Raw genomic sequence first — 24,324 nt, forward strand, 5'->3', positions numbered from 1 at the left:
ATACCCGCAGAAGACCCATGCAAGCACTGGGACCCCTTTCAAATTTCTCAGTAAATTGGTCAAGTGTAGTCTGATCTTCATATAAATCACAAGAAAAAACTGTAATAATAAATGAGTGGAATACCACACAAACAATTATTTGTTCATATTTTTATTGAAAATAACATGGGAACATTTATATTACAGTGAGTAAAACATAAATGAACCCCTGTATTGAATAACTGCTCTCCTTTGGCATCAATAACCTCAACCAAACGTTTCCTGTAGTTGCAGATAAGAAGTGCACGATCAGGTTAAATTTTGGACCATTCCTCTTAACAAAATTGGTGTTGTTCAGCAAGACTCCTGGTGTTAATAGCTATCTTGAAGTCATGCCACAGCATCTCAATCGTGTTGAGGTCAGGACTTTGACTGGACCATTCCAGAACACATATTTTCTTCTTCTGAAGCCATTCTGCTGTTGATTTGCTTCTGTGTTTTGGATCATTGTCCTGTTGCAACCCCCATCCTCTTTGAGTTTTAATTGTTGGACAGATGGCCTTATGTTTTTCTGCAAAATATCGTGCTAAACTTGTGAATTATTTTTTCCATAGATAATAGCAAGGTGTCCAGGCCCTGAGGAAGAAAAGCACACCCATACGTGATGCTCTCTCTACCATGCTTCACAGTTGGGATAACATCCTAATGTTCGTGTGCTGTGTCATTTTTCCTCTATACATTGCGCTGTGTGTTCCTCCCAAACAAATCAACTTTGGTTTCATCTGTTTCATCACGTTTCCAGTAGTGCTGTGGAACATCCAAGTGCTCTTTGGCAAACTTCAAGAATACTAGTAACGTCAAAATCTTAACGATACCCATCCCTAGCCGCGAGGTTAGTATGCTTCCTTTTCTTACCTCCGTTACGATTGGATGCCATAGTGAAGGGCTTGACATAAAACAACTGTATACTTTGCCAAAATCGGTATAGCATGTTCGAGAGATGTGCACACGACGAGTGCCCAAGTAAACAACAGTGCCCAATTCTAAAACTAACCGACTGTGGCAAGGAGGCATTTTTAGTTCCAACCGGACACTGCCTGTCTGTGAAATCCAAAGTCTGTTGGTTCCGGGTCCGTTAAATCTAGATTGAACTGTATCTGCAACTCCTCCCGATACCAGTTCCTTGAGGAGCGCAGAGATTATTTTACACTTGAGACTATGTTAGTCCCGGGATACACATATCATGGAAACAATGAGTCCCCACCCAGGACGTTATTGGCTTTATCCACTAAAATGACTGAATAAAGAAGCTGTTTGCTGACCAGATTTATTGATTGTGTGTGTGCATATGTGAGAGAGAGAGAGAGCGAGAGATCCAGAAGATTACTTGTGACCATAAAACTGGGCTAATGTTGCCATATGCACAGCCAAAATAACAGCAAAAACATCTGCAACTTACTGCAAGGTGTTTTGTCAAGTGGGCTGAAATATCCAAGTTTGGGCAGTGACAAAACTATTCTGCATGTTAAAGCTCAATAGAAGACGTGAATTTCTTGTCGTTTGATTGGTGAACTTGAGTCAAACATCACTGTGGTAAGCACGGTGGATTGAAGCAATGTCGCCCGACGCGCAAGTCGAAAAAGAAAGTCTAAAAATACTGTAGATCGCTCACACAATTATTGATAAAGGAAAATAGCGAGTGGCATGTAGGTTATTGTAATGGAGTAAAAGTACTGTTTCTTCTTAACATAAACCTGCATAAAAGTAAAAAGTATGCTTCATTAAAACTACTCTGATAAGTACAATTTATCCTAAATTTTACTTGTAAATGTAGCTCGTTACTATCCCACCTCTGGAAGACATCTATTTGAGGGAAGCATTTTTTTCTGTTAAGTTGACGGACAACAATAACCAAATGGATTTCAACCTTTATCCCAATTCGCACCAAAATTAGATGGGTTCTTCCTGCTGCTGGAATCAGTCAAATTGTTTCTGTGTCACCCTGCTCTTAAATAGTTCATGTGACTGGGCGGAGCGTACATTAGGGACGTCTCGATCTAACTTTTTCACTTCTGATTTGATACCGATTTTGGCCGGAACTGATATCGGTCTGATCCGATTTCAGCAATAATCATGCATAATTGACTTATTTTGTAGAATGGAATGTTAGAAAAGGCTTGATAATTGATATTACTCAAAGAAAAATAATCAGCAACAGTAGGCATGAGAAAAACTGACACATTTATTATTATTATTACTATCAGGATTGGGCATTGTTTGAATTTGAGCGATTCCGGTCCCGATTCCTCATTTCGATTCCGTTTGTAAATGATTCTCGATTCCGATTCTTTTAGGGGGCTGGGTCAAAAAAGTTTGCATGGTTTAAATAAAGGGTGTACAAATTATGAACATCCATTTGCTTAGCAGCCCGCAGTATAGACTAAAATGAACATTTGACTCGGGGTTCTTTATAACCAGTTTCAATATCAAACCTATGAACTAAAAGGTCATGTGTGTGGAACTAGCCAAATTGACTGAATATTCATTAATTAATGTTTCAGTTAAAAGTTTAATATAGCATTGTTAAAATAGTTATTTGCAAATGAGAATTGTGAGGTCAAAGGAACTGCCTGAAGAGCTCAGAGACAGAATTGTGGCAAGGGACAGATATGGCCAAGGTTACAAAAAAATTCTGCTGCAGTTAAGGATCCTAAGAGCACGGTGGCCTTCATAATCCCTAAATGGAAGACGTTTGGGACGACCAGAACCCTTCCTAGAGCTGGCCGTCTGGCCAAATTGAGCAATCGGGGGAGAAGAGCCTTTGTGAGAGAGCTAAAGAAGAACCCAAAGATCACTGTGGCTGAGCTCCAGAGATGCAGTCGGGAGATGAGAGTCAACCATCACTGCAGCCCTCCACCAGTCGGGGCTTTAGGGCAGAGTGGCCCGACGGAAGCCTCTCCTCAGTGCAAGACACATGAAAGCCCACATGGAGTTTGCAAAAAAAAAAAAAAAGACCTGAAGGACTCCAAGATGGTGAGATAAAAGATTATCTGGTCTGATGAGACCAAGATAGAATATTTTGGGCTTAATTCTAAGCGGTATGTGTGGAGTAAACCATGCACTGCTCATCACCTGTCCACTACACTCCCAACGGTGAAGCATGGTGGCAGCATCATGCTGTGGGGGTGTTTTTCAGCTGCAGGGACAGGACGACTGGTTGCAATCGAGGGAAAGATGAATGCGGCCAAGTACAGGGATATCCTGAGTGCTCAGGACCTCAGACTGGGCCGAAGGTTCACCTTCCAGTAAGACCCTAAGCACACAGTTAAAATAACTAAGGAGTGGCTTCAGAACAACTCCGTGACTGTTCTTGAATGGCCCAGCCAGAGCCCTGACTTAAACCCAATTGAGCATCTCTGGAGAGACCTGAAAATGGCTGTCCACCAATGTTCACCATCCAACCTGACATAACTGGATCTGAGGATTGGCAGAGGATTCCCAAATCCAGGTGTGAAAATTCCCAAAAAGACTCATGGCTGTATTAGGTCAAAAGTGTGCTTGTACTAAATACTGAGCAAAGGGTCTGAATACTTATGGCTATGTGATATTTCAGTTTTCCTTTTTTAATAAAGCTGCAAAAATTTCAACAATTCATTTTTTTCCTTTTAATATGGGGTGCTGTGTGTACATTGAGGGAAAAATGAACTTAAATGATTTTAGCAAATGGCTGGAATATAACAAAGAGTGAAAAATTGAAGGGGGTCTGAATACTTTCCGTACCCACTGTATGTTAGCACCTTAGTATAACAGTGGTAAAATCTGAGATTTTAGATGCAGTCCGATCCAATCTGATCGTTGTTTTTTGCTGACATCGGACCAATTTACGCTAACATAGTGATCTTAGTCAGGTTTGGCCAGCGTCAATCAATCGAGATAATTAAAGCTACTACTGTTTGCATTTTTTTTTTCAGACTTGGGGGGAGGGGTTAAAAAAAAAAAAAAAAGGTCACTTTGATGGTCAGATTAATGGCCCCTTTCATCCGTAGTCACACTATAATTTGATGGGTTATTCCTGCTACAGGAATCAGATATGATTTTTACATGTCACCTGCTCATGATTGAACAACTTAGAAGCTGAGTTTGGAGTGGGCTCTACTTGATATGCGGCTTGCGAGTGTTCCTCGCTTGCTGGTAAATTTAGCATCTATTTCTCATGAGTGAGTCAGAATGAGAGCTCTTGGGCTGAATTATAAGGTTTGTGCTCAGTCCTTTAATGCTATCACCACAAATCTTCATTAAGAAAACAGATCACAGTCAGGAATGAGGAGGGGGAAATTTTAAATTTACACACAAGACGCATTGCTGATCCCGCCGGTAGACCCCCCCCACCCACTCCCCCGTCCACTTCACACTTCACTTTCATTCCGACTCTGGGGAGGCAGAGCATGCATCGCCTCCCAGTGTTTGATGCAGGATGGGTCTGCCCAGCTTTCGTAAGACTCCCAGAAGAGAAGTGGGTCTAAATGTCATACGCCGACCTCGCTGAGTACACACGTTGAGCTATTTTGGGAAGGCAAAATGAGGTCACAGTGGGGGAAAAAAACACCTGAACTGGAGCAACTCTTAGCTAAGCACCTGACACTGAGTGAGGCGTTTAAATCGTCATTTAATGTCACACTTTTCATCAAACAGGTTTTTGAGCGTGAATACAACAAGACAAGCCTTAGGGAGGTGAAGACAAAAATGAGACGTGCGCAGCTCCTAGCTGTAGATCAACGTCAGGCAAGCAGTAAGTGAAAATAGTTAACCTCTGCAAGGGGTCGTTCCAACATCAAATCTCAATTGTCTTCTGTGTGTAAAAATGTTCTTTTATGGCAGACAAGCACCAGCTTAATGTTGCTTTAGCCATAGAACAAATTGTTTAAAATTGATTTCAGTGTTTCCAAATGAAGTGAACCACCATAGGAATTTGTTTCTCCTTTAGGAAATAATAAAAATGCGGGGAAAATTGGTGCCCTGAGATACGAGTGACCCTACTTAAGTGTTTGTCGAGATATGAGCCGTCGTCTGGCCGAATTTGCTTTGACTTTTGAGCAAAAATTTGCAATACGAGCGCTGTATGGTGACAGCAAGCTCAGCTCACTTCACAACAAGCAGTGGTTTGGCATTGTGAACAAATCTCAAAAAGAGGCTTCAAGCTGCTTAATGCCACTCCCAGTTAAGGTTAACTGTCCAACTAAACTAAACAAAATTACGATGTGCATTTAAAACAACCACATATAGTCCCATGAAAAAGTATTGGCCCCCTTCTCAAATTCTTAGATTTTTGCATAGTTTCCCCACTTTAATGTTTAAGATAATCAAACAAATGTAAATATCAGACAAATATATCCCAAGTAAACTTAACATGCTGTTTTTCATTGAGTTATTTTATTAAGGAAAAAAACAATTATGTGTGGAAAATTCATGGCCACCTAAACCCAACAACTGGTTGGGCCATCCTCAGCAGCAACAACTGAAATCAAGCATTTTCTATAACTGGCAATGAGTCTTTCACATCTCTGTGGAGATGTTTTGGCCTACTCCTCCTTGCAGAATTGTTTGAATTCAGCAAAAATGGAGGGGTTTCCAACATGAACGGCCTTTTTAATGTCATGCCACTGCATTTCAATCAGCTTTATGTCTGGACTTTGACCAGGCCACTCCAGAACCTTCATTTATTGTGATGTCATGTGGATTGTTATCCTGCTGCAGAACCCAAGTGTACTTCAGGTCACAAACTGATGGCTGAACATTATCCTTCAGGATTTTCTGTTATAGAGCAGAATTCATGGTTCCATCAATCACAGCAAGTTGTTTAAGTCCTGAAGCAGCCCAAGACCATCGCACTACCACCACAATGATTGATTGTTGGTATGATGTTCTTTTTCTGAAATGCTGTTTGGAGTGGGCTCCACTTGATAGGGGTAATGTGGGCTCCACATTTACACCAGATAAAGTATACCAAGACACACACCTTCCAAAAAGCTCAACTTTCATCTCGTCAGTCCATATAATATTCTCCCAAAAGTCTTGGGAATCCTTCAGATTTTATTTTTGTTTTGCAAAAGTAAGATGAGCCTTTATGTTCTTTTTGGTCAGCAGTAGTTTTCAGCTTGGAACTCTGCCATGGATGCCATTTTTGCCCAGTCACTTCCTAATTGTTGTCATGAACACTTACCTTAACTGAGGCAAGGGAGACCTGTAGTTCTTCAGAAGTTCTAGAAGATTTTCTGACTGGCAATTTGTTTCTGAAGACCATAACTAAAACTATTCGCTGAAAAACACACCAATTTGTATTTATCCACATGTATTTGCTCTCTCTTTGTAACACCCGAAGATGCCACCTGCTGCTTTTCAGGCAACAGGTTATGGGCCCATCTCACAGGTGGAAATGGCGCCCAGACTGCCGAGTCTTATCAGTCACTGTAACTCCGGGACCTGGGAGACCAAACTATTGATTGCGCTCTCGACAGGAAGATGTCTGTGAGATGTCTCCAGACAACGTGACAACCAGTTTACCCGGAAGTCACTGATATAGTCCTATATATAGGGTTGGACATCGAGAATTGAGAACCGATTGGAACTAACGTTCCAGTTCTCCCGGAATCGTTCAAATTTAAAAATGTCGGTTCATAGTTTCAATGCCTACAGTCCCTGCCGACCCCGAAGAAGAAAGTGGCAAAAAAACAACAAAGAAGAATGCACACGAAGACGTGCTTGTGCCCAACGGCGGCGGCGAACAAAAGTGGGTCTTAACTTAAAATAAATGACCAGTCACCTCAGTGCAAGACTTGAAATAAGATTATATTGTGCAAAGGAGGCTTTCATAATGTGTAGAAGTTTGACATGCTCCCTCCCTCTCCGAGACTCAGCCTACACTGCGCTGAACTTTCGTGAAGTCAAATTGGGTGAGTGAAACAATAAAATATGTCAATGCCAACATTGAGGCAGCTAACCAGTTAAACGGTAGGTTGCACTTCTGGTTTTTAGCATGTATTTTAGTCTTCAAACCAATGTAAGAGGCGATGACAGAAAAAAAGCTAACCGTTGAGCTAAAACTTCAAAGTCAAAATAGAAACTTTACATCACACTGAATTGGGACAAAATTCACATAAACTTTGTCTCACAGTATCACAAACACTAACCTTGTGCCTCATCGGTGGGTAGATAAAGCGATCAACGTTTTATAGTATTTGGTGCCATTTATTACTCTTTTTCTTGCCGTCTCGGTTTACCTTCGTTTTCAAAATTCACCGGTGTCGTGTGAAGTTACTTTTCGTGTCAAAATGCTGAGTTCCGGTGCGCACCCTTCAAAATATAAGGCTACAAGCTTAAAACAGGATGTCAAGTTAAAACTTGCACATATAAACCATTTGACGTGATGAAAAAGAAATAACTATTTTAACAATGCTGTGTTAAACTTTTACCTTTACACTTTTACAATTAATGAATATTAAGTCAATTGGGTTCGTTCCACACACATGCCTTTTAGTTCATACGTTTGATATTGACATTGGTCATAAAGAACCCCGAGTCAAATGTTCATTTTAGTCTATGCTGCCGGCTGCTAAGAAAATGGATGGTCATAATTTGGACACCCATTATTTAAACCATGCAAACTTTTTTGACCATGCTCCCTAAAAGAATCTGAATAGAAAATCGTTTGGAATCGGAATCACAATGAGAAACTGGAATTGTGACCGGAATCGCTCAAATTCAAACGATGCCCAACCTTACCTATATACAGCATATTCTTTAAATAATTTTCAATTTATTTAATGTGTGTGTGTTTGTGTATACGTGCTGTGTTTGTGCTCTGCACTCAGGCGGCAGACTACGGCATGGGACAGACCTCAATTGAGGAAAATGCTTTATCGCAGTTTTCGGACATTTAGCGACGTCAAGGTTTACTTCTTCAAAACGTACAAGAAAACGCTTTAATGTCCTGATATTTTCAGAGGTGGAAGTGGGCATAGATGGAGGTGTCCATATAAACATTGGATTTTATTTATATATATATATATATATATATATATATATATATTTATATATATATTATAGATTATTATATTACTATGGCAATGTTTTATGTAACATTTTTAACATCCATTGCTATCATACAAGCCGAAAAAGGGGAGCCAATAGCCATATCAAATCTTAAAAAGTGTCATCCGCTTGCAAGAAGCTAAGGAAAAATCTCAAAGACTCAAGTCGCCATCAGGTCACCAACTAGTCTTCCAGGCCAGTCAGATAGGGGTTTTAGCAGATGAGTACCTAGCGCTGGCCACCCCCTGCTAGTCGGTCGGCTTGACTGAACTGCAGCGTATTTAGGGTTTGAACCATTATTACTGGGAATTATTGACATTTTTACGCTTTAATATTTGCTTTCAGGTCTTGGTCCCTTACCTCTGTGCATAACATGGGTTCACTGTACATCTAGATTTGACACCATACCCATTTGGTCAGCTGTAATTTACAGTCAGGGCTGACAACCTGTATTTGGGTGCACAAAACAGAACTTCAGCATAACATTTGCCATAACTACCCCCCAAATAACGATGTCTTCTCGCATGTCTCAGTGTGTGTGTGTCTGTCATTTATCTCTATGCAGCTCAACCAAGCAGCTGCCAAGAGCTTTGTAGGCTGTTGCTAGGTGATAATATTTCAAATCAGTCCTTCCCTGAATATCGGAGACATTGTGTTGTTGTCTTCTGTTTTGTTATGGAGTTTTTCTTTTTGTAGCGAACTCTTGACGTCTACCTCGTTAGTCAAGCGCAATGTTTTGTTTTTGTTTTTACCACTGGCCTCTAGAAATAAAAACAGGGCTAATCAGTTTATTGTTGCTGCAATATGTCATGGTGAGAGCTGTTCCTAATATTTTGACAAGTGTAATCCTGTCAGTTTTTGTCGAGTAGCGTGATCATGACGGTAATAGGAACCTCCTACAAGGTGTTTTGGCTCTGAGGAAACATTTAATCCTGCCGATGCCGCGACAGCGTGTCGACACTCCGCCACACTCGACTAATCGTGGGCATATAAAAGGATCACCGTTTGGGATTACGGTGGATAATCCCTCTTTTCCTGAGACGGCCCCATGCTTTTTAGGACTCAAACAAAGAATGCACACTTAATGGAGTAAATTCTGTAAACTCTGTCAGTCACAATAATGTCTACAGGCGTGGGGCCTTCAGGTTACGCCCATCAGCTAATAAACAGATCATAGTCAGTTTGAATAAGATCTGTAAAAAAAAATTCGTATTTCCCCACAATTTTCTCCATAGGATATTAAAGAAATAGAAATACTGTAATCCCCCTCATATTCATGGTTCACTATTTACTTTTTAGGTGGCCAAGGCCATGAAGGAGAAAAGTCAGGGGTGGGGGGGAATCAAGGAGCAGATGGCTGGGTTAATGGAGCCTGTGAACCCTAGCATGGGTTGGCAGATCGTAGCTTCGCATGCGCTCGACGTGGCCTGGTAGCAGTGTCTCGGTGTGATCATCTGGCAGAACTCCCGCCGGCCAGCCGCCCCTCCAGGGACCAATTAAATGGGTGGAGAGAAGCGCTAGTAATAGGAGACTCCCTGCAGACATAGTTCACGCCGTAATTGACACCCCAAAAGTACGCGCGCACACACCTTCAGCAATTTGTACCTGAACGACTATAACTTCTTTTGAATATACCCGATGGCCACCAGATTTTACCTGCTATACTAAACATAAACTAGACAGACTAAAGTGTTTGAAGGTACTAGTTCTCGTTTTATTGCTATCCATTTTGTGCTTTGTAGCCAGGTTTGGGACAGAATGGAAATACGTTTCATGTTGTGTTCTATGCTTACGATATTTGTACTAGTCACTGGTACACTACCACTGGTACATTTCTGGTGATTACTGTAATTTCTCATGTGTAATGCGCATTTTTGTACCCCCCAAAAAATGTCAAAAGTCAATACTGTGCATTATACATAGGTATAGGAGAAAATGTGAAAGACTTTCACATTTTATAAATATATGCCGCCATCTAGAGGTTGTGAAAAAGCTGAAGACTTTCATTCCACTATGCCACCGCCCCCTAGAGGTTATGAAAAAGTTTTACACGTTCATTCTTCTATGCCACCTAGAGGTTATGAAAAAGGTGTAGACTACACTTTCATTCCATAAATTTAAATACCCAGGCAGAATGTGTGGAATCTTTTTTTTTTTTTTTTTTTTTAAATATGACTGATGACTGAACAACAACCATCATTAATTTCTTTATGGTTATGTTTTGTTTAATGATAATGCTTTTCTGACATGCTTGACAGTTTAATTTGAATCCCATTAAAATAAAATGTGTTTCACCTAGTTCTTGTTTTCTTTTAAGAATTGTACACATCTCATGTTTTGATCATATGGGTAGAAGCAAAATCATGCATTGTAAAAATGCATTATACATAGCTTGAAGGGTTTTCCAGAATTTTGAGGTCAACTTTGGGGGTGCGCATTATACATGTGTGCGCATTATACACGAGAAATTACGGTAGTCATTATCAACATGAAATCTCCCGATATTAATTGAAATCCTGGGGGAGAGACTCAGTACAGTAATCCCTCGGTTATCGCTGGGGTTACGTTCCAAACCACCCTGTGACAGACAGAATCTGCGAAGTAGCAACCATAAATTTATTTGATTTATAGACATTTTAAGCTCTGCAGAATTCCAATACTCTATCTATGTGAGGTGCAGGTATTGTTTTTGTAGACCGAGGGTCGGCATCCTCACGTTCTACACTGTAGTATCTGTGACATTGAATGTGTGTGTTCCTTTAAAAGAGGGGCCTGGCCCGTTGAGTGTTGTGAATGTCAGCGAAGGATTATGTAGAATTGGCTGGCTGTTAACTGGCTAAATGTTAGCCATTCTGGTGTTCAGTGACGGTATTATAGTTATTGTTTGTTCAATAAAGCCATTAAAAGTGCACAAGCGGCAGTGTCCATATCTCTTTTAGCCTAACCACTTGTGGGGGGATTACAATTTGTTCTAAAACGTTGTGGTAGGCTATATTCAGTTAGCTAACAATGTTTACTTTACCCTGGATGTGCAGTTGTGTAACTTGAGCCAATGATCCCAAGCTTTGGACGTTGTCTTTAAAGCACTCTTTCCTCCAGGCTTGTGCTTAATGTGCTTAAATCATGCAATATAGCGAATAATCCGCGATATAAATACAGTACAATTTAAACAATCTGAGATGATGTGAATCCGCAAAAGGTGAAGTGCGATATAGCGAGGGATGACTTAAAATGACAAAATAGAATGCAATTTTTAAGCACATTTTAAATTATTTGTGTATTTATCATATAATACAAGCATTTGGGGACTTTTTATGAGTTCTTCATGTTTTATTTTATTTACAATGTTATAACCTATTGTGGCATATTAAAACTATCAGGCAAAACAATTGTGTTGCTTATGAAAGATGACTTGACTGAATAAGTAGGATAGAAATGATGTGTACATGTGTGCGTGCATGCATACGTGGGGGCGTGCATGCGTACGTGCATGTGTTTGAGTGTTGTTTTCCATCTCATGACTTCGATCCATTGCACACATCCACCATCCAGATACCGCGGCGGATTAATACTCGAGTGCATCGGCCTGACGTTCCACCTGTGCGCTCGGGACCTTTGGATAAGTCACAGGAGTTGACGAGACCACAAAAAAACACTTCCGTCACTTCTGCTGTTAAGAAGTAAAGGTATTTTTACTCCGTTACAATTATCTAAATGTCGCTCCCTACTTTTATTCATCAATTAGTGCTTATTTATCAACTATTTCGTCCGCGAGATTACGACTTCCGCATTGGGCGCTGTTTACTCCAATCCAATTTAAGCGCTAGTGATGCTTAAGTCTAGTTCACCAATCAAACGACAAAAAGGAAAGAAAGTCACATGACCTCACACACACCTCACACTGGGCTTCCCGGGCATAGGTATTAACACTAGATAAGCCAGCCCGGCTGATCGGCATGCCTACGTAGCGGCCATTTTGGGAAGGTCGTCGTTACCATGAAGGCAGCGGCGCGCTACTCGTGTTTACATTTAGACGAATGTATTGTAGTGTTTGTCTGCCACTGTCACCCCAAATGTGGATTTTTCAGCCCACTTGTAACTTGAGAAAACACCTTGCAGTAAATTGCCGTTGTTGTAGTAGTAGCTGTTCATGCAAGCACACAACACACATCAGTATCAGAATCTGCACATTCACATTTTATTTTGGCGGCATGATGGAAGACTGGTTAGCACATCTGCCTCACAGTTCTGGGGACGGGGGTTCAAATCCCGGCCCGTCTGTGTGGAGTTTGCATGTTCTCCCCGTGCCTGCGTGGGTTTCCTCCGGGTACTCCGGTTTCCTCCCACATCCTAAAAACATGCATGATAGGTTTATTTAAGACTCTAAATTGCCCGTAGGTGTGACTGTGAGTGCGAATGGCTGGCAACCACTTCAGGGTGTACCCCGCCTCTCGCCCGAAGATAGCTGGGATGAGCTCCAGCACGCCCGCGAGCCTAGTGAGGATAAGCGGAACAAAAAATGGCTGGATGGACATTTTATTTTGTTATTTTTATTTTATTGATGTTCATGCTGTGGTTAAAAAGAAGCAGAAGTTACTCACTATTTACTCAGTACTTGAGTAATTATTTCACTGTGTACTTTTTACTCTTATTCAAGTAATTTTTTGGAGGACTACTTTTACTTGAGTCACATTATTGTCAAGTAACAGTACTCTTACTTGAGTCCAATGTTTGGCTACTCTACCCACCTCTGGAGCGGACATCCTCTATTGCTACTCTTACGTTTATTTTCGCGATGAGGTGCTGCGGGTCGTGGCCCTGGTTTGTGGTCCCAGTGGAACCGCAAAGAACACATAACATCGGCGACAAGAGCTGATCCGCGAGTACATCTTGTATTAATTAGGAAACGCGCCTACAATTATCTAATTAGTTTACTGATGTTAAATGTATTAAGCGACGGAGTGATGTTAGGGATTATGTCACAATACAGAATGAACTAACTTCAAATTCAGAAATGGCCAATAAAAACGGAAAAATACTGGATTTAATATTTTCCTGGAGGATGCATTTGGGATTAGCCTCTGAAGTTGGTAATAGTGAAAAATCAAGTGAAACAGACAATGATTTTAGTCAATTCTTTTCCAGAATGAGAGTGCTTAAAGAGGAGGATGGTATTCATTTGCTATAGCTTGAAGCAGGCATCAGGTGCATTTGGAGATGGGTCTGGCTCAAGTTGGAGGCCAAAACAAAAAAAGTAAATAAATGAGGCAAATTTAATTTGTGTTTTTCTGCGTGAAGAATTTTTTTTAATTTTCCAGATTGCTTAATTGATGTTTATGTTAAAATTCTCTGTGGGGTCCTGGGATACCCCCAGAACCCCTACAATGTTTTTTTGGTTTTTTTTTGGTTTGTTTTTTGGTCACCTTTTTCATGCCTTTGGTGTTTGCATATCTTAAATTCGTTTCAGCTTGAGGTCACGAACAGATGGCCATTTTTTGGTAGACAGCAAAATTCAAGGTTCCATTTATGACAGCAAGTCTTCCAGGTCCTGAAGCGGCAAAACAGTCCCAGACCATCACACTACCACCATATTTTACTGTTGGTATGATGTTATTTTTCTGAAATTCCGTGTTACTCTTACGGCAGATGTAATGCCTTCATGTTCTTTTTGCTCAGCAGTGGTTTTCGTCTCGGTACTCTGCCATGCCGGCCGTTTTTGCCCACTGTCTTTCTTATGATAGAGTCATGATCACTGACCTGAACTGAGGCAACTGAGGCCTGCAGTTCTTTGAATGTTGTTGTTGTGGGGTCTTTTGTGACCTCTTGGATGATTTGTCGCTGCACTCTTGGGGTAATTTTGGTCAGCCAGCCACTCTTGGGAAGCTTCACCACTGATCTATGTTTTTGCCATTTGTGGAAAATGGCTCCCACTGCGGTTCGTTGGATTCCCAGAGCTTTAGAAATGGCTTTATAACCTTTTCTACATTGATAGATCTCAATTACTTTCTTTTTCATTTGTTTAGCTCTCGGCATGATGTCTAGCTTTTGAGGATTGTTTAGTCTACTTCACTTTGTCAGGCAGGTTGTATTTAAGTGATTTCTTGATTGAGAACAGGCGTGGCAGTATCAGGCCTGGGTGTGGCTAGAGAACTTGAACTCAGGTACGATAAACCAGTTATGTTTTAACGGGGGGCGCAATGACCTTTTCACATAGGGCCATGTAGGTTTGGATAGTTTTTCTTCCTTAATAATAAAAAACGTAATTTAAAAACTGCATTTGTGTTGTCTTTGACTAATATTTAAATTTGTTTGATGATGGGAAACTTTTAAGTGTGACAAGCATGCAAAAAAATAAGAAATCAGGAAGGGGGCAAACACTTTTTCATACCACTGTACGTCAGTCCCATTCTCTGCCTGCATTGCGCCACTGCGCCAGTAAACAACAGCGGCCAATTCTGGAACTGACAGACTTAGTCAGCGGCATTTTAAGTGAGAAATGGAAACTATTTTTGGACGCATTGTTCAGTCCCAACAGTCTGTTTTATCCGATATCCCTTATATCGGGGTCTGTTTTATCGAGGTTCCATTGTACTAAACTACCTGTGAAGTAAAATTTTGTACACAAAGCATTGCACTGAAAATAGAATACGCGTGTCTCTTAGCCTCTTTACCCCTGCATCAGTTTTTTTTTTTTTGGGGGGGGGGGGCTGGTTTCCATGTATTTGTGCAAGGCTCAGCGGTGTTTGTGTGATCCACTTAAACTCTGCATCAGTCAACATTTTACCCTGGCAAAGATTCCAAGGTTCGTGTTCTCTCAGCAGTCGTCTGCATACCTTCAACACTAGAAACACACTGCCAGCCAAAGAGAGTCGTCTCGGAATCTTTTACCGTTATGTTCTATTTTTAGTGTTTTTGCCCTCTTTTTTTTTTGGTGTTACTCCCACCGAGATGCAAGAGCAAGGAGAGAACTCGTCTCAAAAGACACTTGGACGGAGACTGGAAGGGAGGCAGTTCAAACTCCCCTGAGAGTTAAAATGGAACGGTGACAGAAACAAGTGAAGATGAAGTGGAATAGAGTTATGCATTTATTTCTCAGCGTAGAACTCTGCCAGAGCAGGACTGTTACAGAAGTGACCAGAGCGTTCTTAATGACAGTACGCTTCAAAAGGGCTTTCAAAAGTCTTTAAAATGAGACTCATTAAATGGCATCGCCGTATTTCCTTTCCATTTAATCAGTACTTTGAGGGCTTTTCTTTGTTATGTCTTTGTTATGTAAATTTGTTATGTCAATCATGGTTAGATGCACAAAACATCTCAAGCAGCCATGCCTTAAAATTAACCGAAAATGTGCGATTTTGGTTAAAAGCAGCCAATTTAAAGTAATTTGGGCTGTTTCCGTGGATCATGCAAAGACCCATCTCATCCTGGGGATTTCTTCCAATTGTGTCTTCTAAACTACTAATGGAACATTGTGTTTCCTCATTGGTTCCAGTGCTCAGCAGGCCTTCCTGTTGGAGAACGTTCCTTGCACCAGCTCCGCTCTGCCCTGCAAGAGCATCGGCCGGATGTTCCGCGTCCACTGGGACCAGCCGGACTTGGGCGCCATCCCCAACGCTATCATGGCCACCTTCTTTGACATCTACGAGGATGTGAGTCGACATCTTTATTTTCCTTCTTTATATTGTTTTCATTTTGGTATGGCAACTTCTGTTATTAGAGAATTTGATGGCAGATGGGGAATAAGAACAATAAATCAAACATCGCACACAGAATATGAACTTCCCTTCTTAAGCATAAAAGTGGATTAGGTCTTAAGCTTTTCCACCACTCATGTCAACAAAAATTACTTTCTTGCCTGCCTAAAAGTAATACTTGAGCTGTGTGCGCGTGTGAGTGCATGTGTGCGTTTGTCTGCACGAATGTGATTCATTCTCAGTGTGTGTACATTTCTTTTTGTGTCTGTGTCTGTCAGTGACGTGTGTGAGTCTGTGTGAATAACAGCGCGTATGTTTGTGTCTATACGTCTCTGTGTATGTTACTCGTGGTGTCCGTGTGTGTGTGTGTCCGTGTATGGGTCTCTGTGTTTGTCTAAGTCTTTGCGACTCTGTCGAGGGCATCACAACTGCAGTTAAAGGCACATTCAACTCCATGAGGCGACTTTCAGCCAGCTGTTGTTTGCACAAGATGAGACATCCATTTCTTGTCATTGTGCTCCCAGGCTGTACACACATACTCGCATACATACACACTTCGATTACTACAGCTCTCCATCAGTTTATAGGATTCATTATTACAACTAATGTTCTAAGGAAGGGCAGGCAAATGTAAAATTACTCCGCCACTGGACACTTTATTAGGTATCCAGTCTAATAAGATTCAATGCAGGAGCTGGGTCAATAAATGTGCCTTCAAAAAGATCATTTTGCTCACTTTTGATTGAGACCTGCAAGAAAAATTAGGAATTTCATAGTGCATGGACTGTTGTATACAAGGTCTAACGAATGGCACGGCAGTTTATGTCTCACTTACACTTAACATCATGCCGCCTGGTTATCACAACATAGTTGTTATCATGTATTTAGCACAAGCATACAATTATTACATATTATATGTAAAGTACAGTCATTTCTTGTGTATAACGCGCATTTTCCCCCAACAAAATGTCAAGTAAATGGTGCGCATTATACATAGGTATAAAATGAAAAAACCTTAATTTGAATCCCATTAAAATAAAATGTTTCACCTAGTTCTTCTTGTTTTGTTTAAAGAATTGTACACATCTTACAAATTCTGCCTAGGTAATCAAACATGAGCACAACTGTGTGTTTTCTCATTTACAAAATAAAAGTAGGGTTGTGAATTTCAAAATAAGAGCAAGTAAATAAATTGAAAGTATTACGTATTCGAATATAGTGCTTATCTTCAAAATAATTATTTGAAAAAAAACTAACAAAATACAGGTAATACTTCATGTTTTGATCATATGGGTAGAAGCAAAATCATGCGTTGTAAAAATGCATTATACATAGGTAGAAGGGTTTTCCAGAATTTTGAGGTCAACTTTGGGGGTGCTTATTATACATGGGTGTGCATTATACACGAGAAATGATGGTGTGTGTGTATATATATACTATACTATTTGGGACCTTGTGTTAAACAAATAAAAACAGAATACAATGATTTGCAAATCATGATCAACCTATATTTAATTGAATACACCACAAAGACAAGATATTTAATGTTCAAACTGATAAACTTGATTGTTTTTAACAAATAATCATTAACTTAAAATTTTATGGCTGCAACACGTTCCAAAAAAGCTGGGACAGGGTCATGTTTACCACTGTGTTACATCCCCTTTTGTTTAAACAACATTCAATAAACGTTTGGGAACTGAGGACACTTAAGTTTTGAAGAGTTGTAGGTGGAATTCCTTCCCATTCTTGCTTGATGCACAACTTCAGCTCTTCAACAGTCCGGGGCCTCCGTTGTCGTATTTTACGCTTCATAATGCGCCACACATTTTCAATGGGAGACGGGTCTGGACTGCAGGCAGGCCAGTCTAGTACCCGCACTCTTCTACTACGAAGCCACGCTGTTGTAACACGTGCAGAATGTGGTTTGGCAATGTCTTGCTGAAATAAGCAGGGGTGTCCATCAAAAAGACATTGCTTTGATTACACCATATGTTTCCAAAACCTGTATGTACCTTTCAGCATTAATGGGGCCTTCACAGATGTGTAAGTTACCCATGCCGTTGGCAATAACACGGCCCCATACCATCACAGATGCTGGCTTTTGAACTTTGCGTCCATAACAGTCCGGATGGGTATTTTCCTCTTTGGCCTGGAGGACACGACGTCCACCATTTCCAAAAACAATTTGAAATGTGGACTCATCGGACCACAGAACACTTTTCCACTTTGCATCAGTCCATCTTTGATGAGCTCGGGCTCAGAGAAGCCGGCAGCGTTTCTGGGTGTTGTTGATAAATGGCTTTTGCTTTGCATAGTAGAGTTTCAAGTTCCACTAACAGATGTAGCGCCGAACTGTATGTACTTATTTATTTACTGTATTTATGTTTTCTGAAGTGTTCCTGAGCCCATGTGGTTTTATCCTTTACACATTGATGTGAGTGTGAACTTTATCCGGATGCACTGTATGGAGACAGATGTGTCTCCTTTCAAATAATTTCCAGTTGAATTTACTAAGGGTGGACCCCAATTATACTGTAGAAACATCTCAAGAATGATCAGTGGAAACATGTAAATCAGAATCAGAATCATCTTCATTTGCCAAGTATGTCAAAATCACACAAGAAATTTGTCTCCGGTAGTTGGAGCCACTCTAGTACGACAACAGACAGCCATTTGACAGAAAATACTTTTGAGACATAAAAACATAACATGCATCTAAACTACATTTTGAGTAATAAACATCTCATGTATGACTGCATTCCATCTGCCCTGTTGAATTTCTCCTCTTTCTCCCAAGGAATAAACTAAAAAGATGACTGTGTTGTAAAAGTATTATGTCCAATTGAGTATTTGGTGTGCAGGGGATACTGGACATGCTGGTGATGAAGCAGGTGGAGGGCAAGCGAGACCTTGTTATCCACGCCTTGAAGAACAACTTTGAAGCCGATGCCTACTTTGTGAAAGTCATGGGTGAGTCACCCCCTTAGGAATAGCCCCTCTCCGCTCTCTTCCCAGTCTTCGCCTTTGTCCCCAGGAAATCTCCCCTTTCCTCCAGAGGGGAGAGTGGGGAGATTCACAGTGCAATTTGAATATGGTAAATGGACTACACTTATATAGCCCTTTATCTACACTATCACAGTGCCCAAAGCGCTTTACAAAGCCTCACATTCACACACATTCATACACCAATGAGCAGCTGCTGCCATACAAGGCGCTGCCAGGCCGACTGGGAGCAAATTAGGGTTCAGTGTCTTGCCCAAGGACACTTCGACATGCGGACAGTCGGAGACAGGATTCCAACCTGCGACCCTTGGGCCATTGGACGCTCTACCAACTGAGCCACAGCTGCCCATATATGTTATCATCTTGCGGATTTCTTCTTTTTTCTTTGTTCCCCTCCCGGCCTCATTAGAGTAAGTCAACGCAAGCAACTATTTTCTTTCACCCCCCAATGTGGCGAGCAGATGGTGGTGACTATTATCTGCCGTCTGTAATTTAGATTCCCAGCCTCAAGCTCCTTAACGCTGCCATCTTCAAGCAAAGTGAGGAAGATGCTAGGCTTGGGACTTTTTTGGGGGACATTACATTGCATTTCATTCATAGCCCATTCACATTTGGTGTGTTTGTATCAGTGCTTGTGATCTCAACATTTGGCCATAAATGCTTTAATTTTAGTATTTGTTGATCTTATCAATAGAACCTGATGGATGAATGAATGGGTGGGTGGGTGCATGGATGGATGGATGGATAGTTAGGCACCATAGTCTATCACTAACCTATGCCAATGCAGTAGTAAAGTCTGAATGCCAGGAAATATTTGTATGAAACAAAGTGTCCAGGAAATGTAATTGTCTCACGTTCTGGTGACGTTCTGTAAACAAACACACTGCAGCTCAACCTCTGGCAGTACGTCAAACTTGTTTTGAAACAGTATAAACATTAGTTTTATCTACATAGTTTGTGTCCTAAAAGGAAGACAAACTATTGATGTTGCACTTTTTTTAAAGAGAGAAAGATTTATGCTGTTTTTTACATTCTATTTTAAATGTCAATAATTGTGCTTCCTATTTACACAAAAGAAACAAAACATTTTATGTGAAGCGTTTTGATCCCTTTCTACAATGTCAACCTTACCGCGGCCTTCAAAACAAGGTGCAAGCCCAGTTACGATTTTTGGGGTACCGTTACTCATTTATTGTATCATAAAATAGTGGAGGATGCACAATGAGATTCAGTTTGATTGTCTACCACTGTGCATTTCTTGTATTAGTAGTGTTTGTGTCCAACTTTGTTTTTTCAGTTTTTCATGTATATTTAATGTTGATTTTTTTTTTTTCCTTAATGGAAAGCTGTTGCTCCAAAATCTTTTAGAATAGGGGGGGAAATGATGCATCTGTCAAGTATTATCCATTATTTGACCCAAATTTGGTATGTGTATGTGAGGTCACAAGATGTAATGGGAAGCCAAGTTTTGTCCAAATTTAATCTAGTTTTCGCATGTGAAAGCAGTATTAATACAACATTTAACATCTTACATCTTCTTACATTTTTACAGTGCATCCAGAAAGTATTCACAAGTTTTCACTTTTTCCACATGTAATGTTACATCTTTATTCCAAAATGGAATAAATTCATTATTCCCCTCAAGAGTCTACACACCCCACGATGACATGAGAAAAATATTTTAAACATTTTTGCTAATTTGTTGCAAATAAAATAATATAAAACTATAAAATAAAACTAAGAAATGACATCACTAGAAATGCAGAATTTAGAGTGGGGAAAAATATGTGTTATCCATTTTGGGAAAAGCTGTTACATGAGGAATAAGCTAAGTGCTGTGAATACTTTCCGGATATGTCTGACAAATGATCATTTTGATCCATTTATGTCAGGTTGTATTCCATTTTCTGGTGAATTAAGCATGTTCGGAAGTCTTGAACTGTTGCAATTTATCTCCTTCAGCAAACTTTCAGCAAATAATGTCGTACGTCAAATACATAACTCCATTCATTTTTAAGCACATCTGACCCAAGATGCCCAAAGTAGTTCAATTCAAAGGTTCAATGAGCACAGCTTCCTATTGTCATTTGGGTGGTACTGTATGTTTTTTGACAGGCATAAAACCTCAATTTGCATTGTTTATTAATTGTATGACAATAGTTTTCACACTCCTTTTTGTAGCTGACAGCCACCAACGAAAAAGCCTGTGTCTAGCTTTTCCTCTTAGTTTTGTCTTTTTATTCACAGTCACAACGTTAACACAGCTTCTTTTCAAGTCAAATTGTCGGTCCCTGGCAACATGCGAGGAGAGCAGAAATAGTCCCACACAAGGAGGAAGGGTAGCGGTTATGGTGGGGTAGCATGCTCGGTGTAATCTGTCACTCCGTGCTGCTCATTAGTAGGAAAAGACCATCGTTTATCTTTTTTTTTCCTGCACCACATTTGGCGAACAGTTGTTCCCTTGTCTTTTGGGAGGAGTGGGCGATGTGTGTGTAAGGTGCTCGTCTTCTGCCTGCAAGAACACACACACATATCATCAGTGCACAATTGTAAATAAAACAACACTTTAGTGCGCACCATATTTAACAGAATCTCCAGCCGGGAAGCTGTTAAACACCTACCAGATAACTATAGGGACCTGTATTTACATCGAATACCAACCATCAGAATTCCCCCATATTATCAAACACAGAGACCAATACTTCATAGTCCGTTTGATTATTTTTACTTGAGGGGCAGCCACAGTGCTTTTGAAACACAGTGGTCCCTTGAGATACGAGTGACCCAACTTAGAATTTATTCGAGATACATGCTGTACAGCTGATTTTGTGCTCTGATTTGCGAGGGCAAACCTGAGATATGAGCACTGTATGGTGACAGTAAACTCAGTTCTACTCACTTCACAGTAAACAGCATTTCGGCAAATAGTGAACATTTCCTCAAAAAAAAAAAAGCTTTAATTCCACTCCCAGTTGAAATTTACTGTCAAAATAAACATAAAACAAAGAGAATTACTTGCATTTTTAAAACAAGCAATCTAACCTTGAGACCAGCCCGCTAGCTTAATGCTAACATGAGTGGAAAATGCCACTGACATCCTAAGCATCAACAGTCACGATTTTACAACCCTTTAAGCAATGGATATTGCTAAGAGTGCACCTCGGGCGGGCATGAGTGAGCCGACAGCCCACTATAAAAACAATACATCCATCATTTGCCAGCTCACAGAGCGCGCATCTCAGGCAGCCGATGTCATTGATGTGGATTTTATTCTTGCATTTTAACACTTATTAGTTTCTGTTTCCAACTTTCCCCATCTTAAAGTACGTTGCAACTAGCCATACTAGGGTAACAGTACATTGCTACTTATGATGTTGAGATGGCTCGGTGGTAACACAACCACGTTGAGACACAGAAAACCTTAGTTCAAATCCTGGTCACGGACAATAACAACCAGGAGAGTCCAGGCAAAACGCTATATCCCCATTCCAACTGAATATGTATGGCTGACTGCCTTACTTGAAATGATTGTGCCTGCAGTACCAACGTTTTACCAATAGAGGGTACTAATACACTCTGAAGGGAGTTTGATTAAGTAGAATAGCGGTATATGTGGGTGTCTGTATGGATGGTGGCTTGTATGGCGCCGGCGGAGCTTCAAAGAGATACCTGTGTCGACCTATTTTTTTAAGTCCACTTATCTGAGGAAGTCAATTTTATTTTTATTTCCCCCAGCCCTATAGACAGATAATATAACAATACTCACACGCAAATATTCTTCTTCTACGAAAAATGACGAGTATTACTGCAGCTTACTGAGTAGTAGTATCCTACAGTAGAAGAATAAATCTAGTCTTCTTAATTTGTGTCTGCATGACTGTATTATACAGTACTGCCTCCCGGTGGCCAAGGCAGGCACACCAGAAGGCGCAGCACACTGAAGTTACTGGATCAAAGAGTTTGTGCAAAATGTTTTAATACTGTTTCCATTCATTATTCTATTGAATTGTTATCAGTCTGTTTTTATAAAGTACAGTATTACAGAGTGCTATTTTTCCTTATTAAAAAAAAAAAAGACGGGGGAAAAAAAAGTTTTTTGGGGGTGTCGCAAGAATGGAATAATGGCATTTTCATTCATTTCAATGAGGAAAGAGGATTTCAGCACGTGGTCACAGAACAAATGAAACTTGTATCTTACAGTACCACTGTACTTTGAAAATGGGAGGTTCACACTTGGTAGCAATTGCTTCACACCAAAACAGCAGACTTCCTGTGTCTTTTCAGGCATGGGTTTTGAGACTTTTTTGTGTGTCAAATCACTTCGGGGGCCAAATTCCATGCGGCACTACCAGGCCAATTTGTGGGGCGATTAAAGAGAATGGAAAAGCACTAGCAGTATATTAGGCCCAAATTTGGAAGCAATCGGACCAAATCTCGAGTAAAAATTTGTCTTTGAAGGACCCCTGCAAATGGCCAAAATGACTCATTCAATGACTTTGATTTCATGGTGGCAACGATCCTTCAGGCGGTGACTGATGCCGGCCTCTTGCGTTAAAGCAGCAGCGCTGTGAGAGACGCTAAAGGACATGTCGCTGTCCTCAGACAGCAGAGCCAACGTAGATGGATGTCGCTGCCGCCGTTTTAATAATGGGTCTGGATATAGAGGAGGACTGCTGTAAGTGATAAGAGTACATCTCCTGTCAGGCCACATTGAGCACGCGTGTATTTTTAGAACATGATTCCACCAAGCGATCCACTTCTGTTCATCTCAACACACTTGGTAAGTGTGGGGAACTGAAGAATTGCCAGATTAGGAGGTAGTAACAGAGGTGTAACTACCTACTTACACGACCATACCTTACCAACTCTATGTTGCCTTGCCTTACCTTACTGACCCTAAACCCACCCTACATGATTTACTCTACATATCCTACCTTTCCTTATCTAGCCTACCCTACCTTACATACCCTATCTTACCTACTGTACATAACTATGTACCTATCCTACGAACTCTATCCTACCAACCTAACCTTACCTTAGTACCCTATTCATATATATACACACAAACGCACACAAATACACAGTGCCATGAAAAACTAATGGCCCCCCTTCTCAAATTCCTAGATTTTTGCATAGTTTCCCCACTTTAAGATAATCAAACAAATGTAAATATCACGTGCATGCATTCTTCGTCGTGCAACAAGACAATGACCCAAAACACACTGCCAACACAAGGTCTTCATCAGGGGGAAAAAGTGGAAGGTCTTAAACTGGCAAGTCAATCACCAGATCTTAACCCAATAGAGCATGCATTTTACCTCCTGAAGAGGAGACTGAAGGGAGAAACCACCAGAAACAAACAAGAACTGAAAGAGGGTGCATTAAAGGCCTGGAAAAGAAATGAAGAATGCAACAGTCTGGTGAAGTCAATGGGTCGCAGCCTTGATGCAGTTATGCCAAGTAAGGGTTATGCCACCAAATATCGATCCATCCATCCATTTTCTGAGCCGCTTCTCCTCACTAGGGTCGCAGGCGCGCTGGAGCCTATCCCAGCTAT

At 40.7% G+C, this 24,324-nt stretch overlaps 1 protein-coding gene across 2 annotated transcripts in view; it reads left to right on the plus strand.

Annotated features, from left to right (window-relative positions):
* The window catches only part of itfg1 (integrin alpha FG-GAP repeat containing 1), a 250,490-nt gene that overhangs the window by 152,351 nt on the left and 73,815 nt on the right, over positions 1-24,324 (plus strand). For both annotated transcript variants that reach the window (XM_061670006.1, XM_061670010.1), the window contains exons 11-12: positions 15,560-15,716; positions 18,626-18,734. In XM_061670006.1, coding sequence (XP_061525990.1) covers positions 15,560-15,716; positions 18,626-18,734 — 266 coding nt within the window. The remainder of the gene's footprint in view (positions 1-15,559; positions 15,717-18,625; positions 18,735-24,324) is intronic.

Source organism: Phycodurus eques, chromosome 2, assembly GCF_024500275.1.
Source record: "Phycodurus eques isolate BA_2022a chromosome 2, UOR_Pequ_1.1, whole genome shotgun sequence".
In the NCBI taxonomy this organism is placed as follows: Eukaryota; Metazoa; Chordata; class Actinopteri; order Syngnathiformes; family Syngnathidae; genus Phycodurus; species Phycodurus eques.